We start from the raw sequence: 9,545 nt of genomic DNA on the forward strand, positions 1-9,545 counted from the left end.
AGCTGGTGAACATGAGAGGAGGTTCAATGGTCAAATCACTGATGAAGTGGGTGTCGTTGTGAAGAATACTGTCGATCCTCAAGCTACAGCGCGTCACATTGTATTGAAGGCAAGAGGAGGAGCACTGCAAAGTATTTCTGAGTTGCACCGTTCTTACGACGCACTCCAGTATGTTCTCTTCTTCCCATTCGGAGATGACGGATGGCAGCCTGAAATGAACATGACCAATGGCAGGAGATTGACTGCCATGAAATACTACTCCTACCGAATAATGAACCACGAGGATGAGTTCAACTACCTCCTCAGAGGGGGGCGTCTGTTCCAGCAGTATCTTGTTGATATGGCAGCCAAAATGGAAGGCACAAGATTGGCGTTTATAAGACTGAACCAGGCATCGCTGAGGTCTGCTACATACAGTGGCTTCACTGATGTTCTCAATGACAATGACGATTTGTCCAACATCGGACGCCGCGTACTACTGTCATCGACATTTGTAGGGGGGCCGAGGTATATGATGGAGCGATGTCAAGATGCCATGATGTACGTAAGAAAATATGGTAACGCGACCTACTTCATCACTATGACGTGTAATCCAAAGTGGCCTGAAATCTCCAATAACCTGTTTCCTCACCAAAGTGAGAACGACAGACCGGATCTCATTGCGAGAGTGTTCGAGTTGAAGAAAACGGTGTTCATTAAATACCTCACTGGATCAGAAGGCTTCTTCGGGAACTGTATCGCTCACGTTGTGTGTGTGGAGTACCAAAAGCGAGGTCTCCCTCACATACACTGTTTGTTGTGGCTCGATGAAGCTTCAAAGCCGATACCACAAGACTATGATCGATTTGTACAAGCTGAAATACCAGATCCCGATGAAGATCCAGAGGGACACAGACTGGTGTTGAAGCACATGATCCATGGTCCATATTGTTCCACAGCAACTGGATGCTGGAAGAATGGAGCATGCAGACACAGATACCCGCGGTCATATGCTCCGTACACACGGTGCGGAGACGATTCGTACCCCATATATAGAAGAAGATCCCCAGAAATGGGAGGATTTGAAGGGCACCAAGAAGGGAGGCAACGACGACCTGTTACAAATCAGTGGGTTGTTCCCCATAATCTCTATCTCCTGAAAACGTTTGATTGCCACATCAACGTTGAAATATGCTGCTCTATAAAGTCGATCAAGTATGTTATTAAGTATGCCATGAAAGGTAGCGATCAAGCTACGTATGCACTGCGCACAAACGACGAGATAACGGAGTACTTGACGGGTAGATACATTGGACCTTCAGAGGCTGTTGCCTCCATTCTTGGATTCTCAGTCCATGACAGGAAGCCGGCCGTTATCCGTTTAGGAGTACATCTGCCAAATGAACAACAGGTATTTTTTGCTGGGAACGTTCGTGAACAAAGAAATAATCCCAATATGGCCAAAACCACGTTGACAGAGTTTATGGATCTTTGCAGACGTGACCATTTCGCTAAGACACTGTTGTACGTGGATGTTCCGAGATTCTATACATGGACCAAGAAGAGATGGCAACGAAGAAAACAGGGCAGACCGGTGGAGGGCAACCCTGGAATGTTTGAGGATGACATATTGGGACGAGTTTACACCGTTTCACCGTGTACTGGTGACCTGTACTATTTCCGACTACTCCTCCACCACGTGAGAGGGCCGACTTCGTTCGAAGTCCTGAGAACGTGTGATAATGTCATTCTACCCACATTCAAAGACGCTTGCAGAGAAATGGATTTGCTGCAAGGAGACGCTGTCTGGCGCGAGACTCTGGAGGATGCTGAGAGGACATGCCTACCCAGACCCATGAGGGATTTGTTCGTTGTGCTCCTCACACAAAGTGAAGTCGACAATCCATTGGATCTATGGGAACGTTTCAAGGACGCTATGGCTGAAGATTATCTTCTAGCTCATCGACGATCTGCAAATGATCCCAATATTGCCATCAACGAGCGCCATCATGACTTGGCTCTATCGTATTTGCAGCAGAAACTGCAATTGTTGAACAGAACTGTTGCACATTTTCACTTGCCGACTCCAACGACTGTTCTTCGTCATGAAGGGATTGCCAACATTCACCTACTGAGAGAACTCCAATACGACACGGAGGAACAACAGCGAATCGTTGACGAAAGGCAGCTTCTGCTCAATGATGAGCAGAGAGTTGTCTATGACTTTGCATGCGGTTGCATCCGCACGAATCAGTCATCAATGATTTTCATTGACGCGCCTGGAGGCACAGGGAAGACGTTTCTTATTAACCTGATTCTCTCTAAAGTGAGAGCGAGTGGAGAAGTTGCCCTTGCGGTGGCCTCATCTGGCATAGCTGCTACCCTCATGCCTGGTGGAAGAACAGCACACTCAAGGTTCCAAATCCCTCTGACACCGAGGGAAGATGGCGTATGCAACATCGATAAAAATTCCACTATCGCAGACCTCTTTCGAAGTACAAAACTCATCGTGTGGGATGAGTGTCCTATGATCAGGAGAGAGAGTTTCGAGGCTGTGGATCGCACGTTGCGTGATGTATGTGACAAAGACGAGCCTTTTGGAGGGATCTTGACGATATGCTGTGGTGATTTCCGTCAACTTCTGCCCATGGTGAAAAGTGGGTGTGATGCTGACGTTGAGAATGCGTGCATAAAGAAGTCCTACTTATGGCAGAGCTTTGGAATGTTTCACTTGAGAACTAATATGCGACTGACCGACGGAAGTGGGCAGTTTTCAAGATTTTTGCTCGACATCGGCGAGGATAGAATCGAGAAAAATGCGGATGATGAGATAGATTTGCCAGAGGATATACTGCTGACAGCGAGTGGGCTTGATGAGTGCATCGATACCATATATCCATCATTCGCCAATCCGATGGAGGTTTTTTCAGCAAGGTCTATATTACTGCCCCTCAACGATATGATGCGAAACATCAATTCAAGATGCATCACAAGGTTCCCTGGTGCTAGCAAGGAGTATGCTGCGTTCAACAGTGTGACTGAGGGTACTGATGCGACGCACTTCCCAACAGAATTCCTAGATTCCGTTGAAGTCTCGGGATTGCCGCCGCACAACCTCGAGCTCAAAAAAGGATCCCCTATCATTTTGATGCGGAACTTGGACCCTCCGAAACTTTGCAACGGGACGCGCATGATTGTTGAGGACATGCTTCGAAATATGATAGTTGCGAGGATCATAAGTTCAACGTTTGAAGGCGAAACTGTAATGCTCCCTCGGATCCGACTAAATCTGTCGGAAGCTGAGGATATCCCTTTGCAGCGCTGCCAGTTCCCCATACAATCCTGCTTCGCAATGACGATCCATAAGGCGCAAGGGCAAACTATGGAGAATGTGCTGGTCTACCTGGAGAAACCGGTCTTCCAGCATGGTCAGCTGTATGTGGCGCTCAGTCGAGGGAAGAGGAAAGAGAACGTGCGAGTTTATGTAAATGAAGGATCGTCGACAAAGAACATCGTCATCAGAAGTGTCCTCTGACAACAAAATCGTGGTAGTCCACGGGTCGCGTGTTTTTTCTAACAAAAAAAAACAAAAACAAAAAAACGTGATCGGAGATAAGGGCCGAAATCATGTGTCGCAGGTAAGTGATTTAGAACGCTGGAGAGGTGAGCCTTATGGCTTGCTGGCCCAAATAATCTCCCTGATGATGTCCAGCGTTCGCTTTAGTTCTATTCTCATATCTATTCAAACTGACATTGACCCAACGGGTCATGGGTCGTCTAGTATATATATATACATATATATATAAATAAATAAATACATATATATATATATATATATATATAAATAAATAAATAATAATAATAATAATTCATTTATTTTGTATAGCGCTTTTCCAGAAGCCCAAAGGCGCTTTGACAGAGTGGAAAACATAATGCATAACAATACATGAAAACAACAATTGCAAAAAGACAAGAATCAATAGGGAAATATTTAAAGCAAAAGGAGGGATAAGGAGAAGAGATAGTCAGGGGTTAAATGCTGTGGGTTGAATGTTGAATGCAGTGTTGAACAGGTGGGTCTTTAGTGATGTTTTGAATGTGGTGAGTGAGGAGGAGTCTCTGATGGTGTGAGGTAGTGAGTTCCAGAGGGTGGGAGCAGCGATGGAGAAGGCCCTGTCCCCCCAGGATCTGAATTTGGTCCAGATGGAGGGGGTCAGGAGGTTGGTACCAGCAGAGCGGAGGTTGCGGGTGGGAGTGTGTCTGGAGAGGAGGTCAGCCAGGTAGGATGGGGCCAGGTTATGGAGGGCTTTGTATGTCAAGAGGAGGATTTTGTACTGGATTCTCTGGGGGATGGGGAGCCAGTGAAGCTTGTAAAGGACGGGGGTGATGTGGTCACGGGTCCGGGAATGGGTGAGTAGACGGGCAATGGAGTTCTGAATGTATTGGAGTTTATTGGTGATTTTTGAGGGTGAACCATAGAGGAGGCTATTGCAGTAGTCCAGACGGGAGGTGATGAAGGCGTGGATGAGGGTTTCTGCAGCCGTGGAGGAGAGGGATGAGCGGAGACGGGCAATGTTTTTCAGGTGAAAGAAGGCTGACTTTGTGATCTGTTTAGTGTATTTGTCGAAGGAAAGGGTTTGGTCAAAGATGACGCCAAGATTCCGGATGTGAGGGGAGGTGGATACTGGGATACCGTCGATGGTGAGGGCAAAGTTATGGGTGGATTTTGTGAGCGTTTTTGGGCCAATGATGATTATTTCAGATTTATCACAGTTAAGCTTGAGGAAGTTGATTTGAAGCCAGGATTTTATTTCAGTGATGCAGTTTGTCAGGATAGAGTGGGTGTCGGTGGAGACGGACTTGGTGGAGATGAAAAGCTGGATGTCATCGGCGAAGCAGTGGAATTGGAGACCATGACGGCGGATTAAGTGACCGAGGGGGGATAGGTAAAGGATGAAGAGGAGGGGGCCAAGAACTGAACCTTGGGGGACACCTTGGGGGAGGGGAGCAGTGGGGTATTTGCAGTTATTGATGGAGATGAACTGGCATCTGTCAGAGAGGTATGATTTAATCCAAGAGAGGGCAGTGCCAGTAACGTTAAAGGTGGATTCAAGTCGGGTGAGGAGGATAGTGTGATCGATGGTGTCAAAGGCAGTGCTGAGGTCGAGGAGGACGAGAATGTTGAGGTTGCCAGCGTCAGAGGAGAGGAGAAGGTCGTTGGTGATTTTGAGGAGAGCAGTTTCAGTACTGTGGTTGGAGCGGAATCCGGATTGGAATGTTTCATACAGGTTATTGGCAGAGAGATGATGTTTGAGTTGAGTGGCTACAGCGCGTTCCAAAACTTTTGACAGAAAGGGTAGGTTGGAGATGGGTCTGAAGTTGTTTAGGGTGTCAGGGTTTAGACCAGGTTTTTTTAGAATGGGGGTAACAGCAGCAATTTTGAGGGAAGGTGGGACGATGCCTGTAGACAGGGAGGAGTTTATTGTTGCAATGATAAGTGGAGAGAGAGCAGGGAGGGAGGCTTTGACAAAGCTGGAGGGGATGGGGTCAAGAGTGCAGGTGGCAGTTTTCATTCCTATGAGGAGTTCAGAGAGGTCAGTAGGGGAGATTGGGGAGAACCGAGACAGGGGATGGCAGGACAAGGGGGGGCAGGTGGTTGGAGGGGGAGCGGGTGCGGCGGTGGTCAAGCTGTTGTAGATGTTGTCAATTTTGCGTTGGAAGAAAGAGAGGAAGGAGATGCAGTTGTCTACTGTGAATGACTGGGTGGTGGTGTTCAGGGGGCGGAGGAGTTTGTTTATTGTCGAGAAGAGTGCTTTTGGGTTTCCGGAGCCAGAGTGGATAATTTGAGAGTAGTAGGCGGAGCGGGCGCGGGAGAGGGCATCTTTGTAGTGTTGTAGGTGGTCCTTGTAGGCTTGGGAGTGAACTGTGAGACCCGTTTTATTGCTGAGTCTTTCAAGTTGGCGAGCACGAGTTTTCATCAGGCGGAGTTCAGGGGTAAACCAGGGAGCAGAATGGGTGAAAGAAACTGTTTTGGTTTTCATAGGCGCAAGCTGGTCAAGGCAGGAGGAGAGAGTGTGGTTGTAGTAGTCAGTGAGGTCGGAAGGGGTGTGGAGGTCAATGAAGGGAGAAGTGGACATTTTTTCAGAGAGGGTGGATGAGAATGAGGTAGGTGAAAGAGCGTTTAGCTTACGGAAGTTGATAGTGCGATAATGCCTTGGTGTTGGGGCGGGGATGTTGATGGTCAGAGTGATGGCTAAGTGGTCAGAGAGGGTGAGGTCGGAGCCAGAGAGATGGTGCAAATTTAATCCAGTGGAGCAGACAAGGTCCAAAATGTGACCACGGATATGGGTAGGAAAGTCGACATGTTGAGTGAGGTTAAAGCAGGTGAGTAAATCAGTGAAGTCAGTGGTTATTGTGGAGTCAGTGGAGTCCATGTGGATATTGAAATCACCAAGGAGGAGGATTGAGGGGGAGAGGGAACATAGCTGGGTCAGAAAGTAGGAGAAATCAGACAGGAATGATGGGTGTGGTTTGGGAGGGCGGTAGACGACAGCCATGACTGACTGCGTGCGACCAGAGAGTTTAAAAGCCAGGTGTTCAAATGATGGAGCAGATGAGATGGAGATGAGGTTGGTCTTGATGTCTTGACGGTGGATAACGGCAATTCCACCACCTCGGCCCTCCGAGCGTGGTTTATTGACGTAGGAATATCCATTGGGTGTGGTGAGGTTAAGTGTGTAGTAGTCCAGAGGTGGTTGCCAGGTTTCGGTGAGACAGAGAAAGTCCAGTTTGTTATCCAGGATGTATTCGTTCAGGATGAGGCATTTGTTGTTGAGGGACCGGGTGTTGAACAGGGTGAGCTTGATGTTGTTTTGAACAGCAGGGATGAATTCAGGTGATTTAGCCAGGGTTCGTAGGCAGGAGGTGCGATCGTGTGCGTTGCTGTGACCAGGTGCGCTGGGACGAAGAGTGAGAGTGCGCTGAGCCGACCAGAGGACGGGGATGGAGTGACCTGATTGCAAATAAACAAACTTACGACCGGAGCCACGGTGAATGTACCTGGGTCGTCGGAGGAGTCCATTTGATTTGATGGCAGAGATGCATGATGGGGTGGAGCGGGTATTGAGCAGAAGGAGCCTTGCGGCGGAGTACCGCAGAGCCATGCCAGGCAGGAGCAGAGAGACGAGACGAGGCCAAGGTTGAGGAGGTGAAACAATGGTCCCAACCCACGAGAGCGGGCCCGAGGAAACGAAGGAGCCAGGTAGGTGAAGCCAGGAGCAGAGTCGGGACCAAGCAGAGGGCAGACAGGAGCAAAGAGACGATCACGAGGCCAAGGTTGATCACGGCAAAGCGGCAAATGCAGCGGAAATCGACTGCCGCCGCTACAAATCTAGATCACGGCGGGAAACCGCCACCAAACCGCTGCGATGGTCACGACCCACGAGAGCGTGCCCGAGGAAACAGCGAGCAGGCGAAGGAGCCGGGCAGGCGAAGCAGGGAGCAGAGCCGGGGCTATGCAGAGGGCAGACTCAATGGCCAAAATCTCCGCACGACCACCAAAAAAGAAAGCAACTGACAGTGGCCCGGTCGAAATACATATATATATATATAAATAAATAAATACATATATATATAAATAAATAAATACATATATATATAAATAAATAAATAAATACATATATAAATAAATAAATAAATACATATATATATATATATATATATATATATATATATATATATATATATATATATATATATATATATACAGTATATATATATATATATATATAAATAAATAAGTATATATATATATGTATATATATATACAGTGTATATAATACATATATATATATATATATATATATATATATATATATATATATATATATATATATATATATATATATATATATATATATATGTATTTATTTCTTTATATATATATATATATATATATATATATACATATTATATATATATATTATATATATTATATATATATCATATATATATATATATATATATACTTATTTATTTATATATAAATATATATATATATATACAGTATATATATTTATCTATAAATAAATATATATATATATATATATATATATATATATATATATATATATATATATATATATATATATATATATATATATATATATATATATATATATATATGTTTGCCAGAGTATGTAATTCATGCAAACGACGGATTTATGCACTTTGAGAGCACAAGCGCACACCACTTGTGGAACACGTCTTCCATTGGGGTGTGGGTAACACGGCGGTAAACAAAGTTGTACTCGAATGTTAGGAAATGCCGTGTTAAGGGCGAACTTGCAAACAAACAGGTAAACATGTAAACAAATAAATAAAGACACTGACACGTGTCTTACTGTCCGCTGCATGTCCCGTGGGAGGGCAATGGACGAGCTGCTCACTGCTTGTCCGTCTCCACTGTTATCTCCTTCTCCATCTCCTCGGCCACCCTTCTGCTCGTCATCCTGGATTCGTGCGTGTCCACCTCCTCCAGCAGTGCCCCTCTGTTTATCTTCCTGGTTGATGTCTTCCCGTCCGTCGTTACCTATCCCTCCTTGCCCGTCTACCTCGCTCTCGCCCCGTCCACCTGCCCCACCGTCCCCTCGTCCATCTGCCGGGCCGTCCCTCTCCAGTTCCTGGCGCTTTACGTCTGGGCCGACGCCGTCGGCTTCGGGCCGCGATCGCCTCGGCATTGGGGTAAGAAGGGGGGGCGAAGGAGGGAGAGCAGAGACCGAGAGGGGCAGGGGGGGGGCGGAAAGGGAATAGGGTTTGAAGAAAGGTGGGGAAGAGGCTGGGCAACGCGAAAGGGAGAAAGAGGTGAAGAGATATAGAGAGGGCAGAGGAAAGGAGACGGAAAAGGAGAGAGGGGTGGGCGCTGGTGGGGGCGGAGGGATGAGAGGACACTGGGAGGGAGAGTAGGAGAGAACACCGCGAGGGGACGGGGGCGCGGGTCATGAGTAGAAAATGGTGCTTCGAGAAGAGGAGAGTACTTGGTGAGAGGGAAAAGTTAATATGACTATTTCGAAAATATTACTACTCTGAACACAAAGGAGACTTGAGGTCGGGACATAATGATTATAGTCTAAGAGCGAGGGAGGGTGGGGTCATTTTGCGTACGAGATCTAAAGGTTTGATGGCATTCCTGACATGGAAATATTTGTGGATTAAAAACAAACAAACTGTTGAACAGTGATAATGTAGCCCACCTTGCCCCCAAATCCCACCCCAAACCTCCCCAAGCCACCACATAATACCCCCTCTCCCAAAACTCCACCTTACCCCCCTCCCCTCCAAAACCTTGCCTTACCTCCAACCACCACAACACCCCCCCAATCCCGCACCCATCCCCCCCAAGCTCCGACATGTTACCCTCAAAAACCCCCCACCTTACCCCCAAACCCTCCCCCAATACCACCCAAACCCTCATATTCCTCCCAAACCACCCAATCCTCGACATAATACCTCACAAACCCCCACCTAACACCACCCAAACCCCTAACCCTACCCTAACCCCAAACCAC

At 46.8% G+C, this 9,545-nt stretch overlaps 1 protein-coding gene across 1 annotated transcript in view; it reads right to left on the reverse strand.

Annotated features, from left to right (window-relative positions):
• The window catches only part of LOC137430387 (protein RCC2 homolog), a 150,534-nt gene extending 141,647 nt beyond the window's left edge, over window positions 1-8,887 (reverse strand). The window contains exon 1 of the mRNA XM_068121228.2: window positions 8,382-8,887. Coding sequence (XP_067977329.2) covers window positions 8,382-8,717 — 336 coding nt within the window. The 5' untranslated portion in view covers window positions 8,718-8,887. The remainder of the gene's footprint in view (window positions 1-8,381) is intronic.
• Between the last annotated feature and the right edge of the window lie 658 nt (window positions 8,888-9,545).

Source organism: Myxine glutinosa, chromosome 6, assembly GCF_964187855.1.
Source record: "Myxine glutinosa chromosome 6, kmMyxGlut1.1, whole genome shotgun sequence".
Taxonomy (NCBI): domain Eukaryota; kingdom Metazoa; phylum Chordata; class Myxini; order Myxiniformes; family Myxinidae; genus Myxine; species Myxine glutinosa.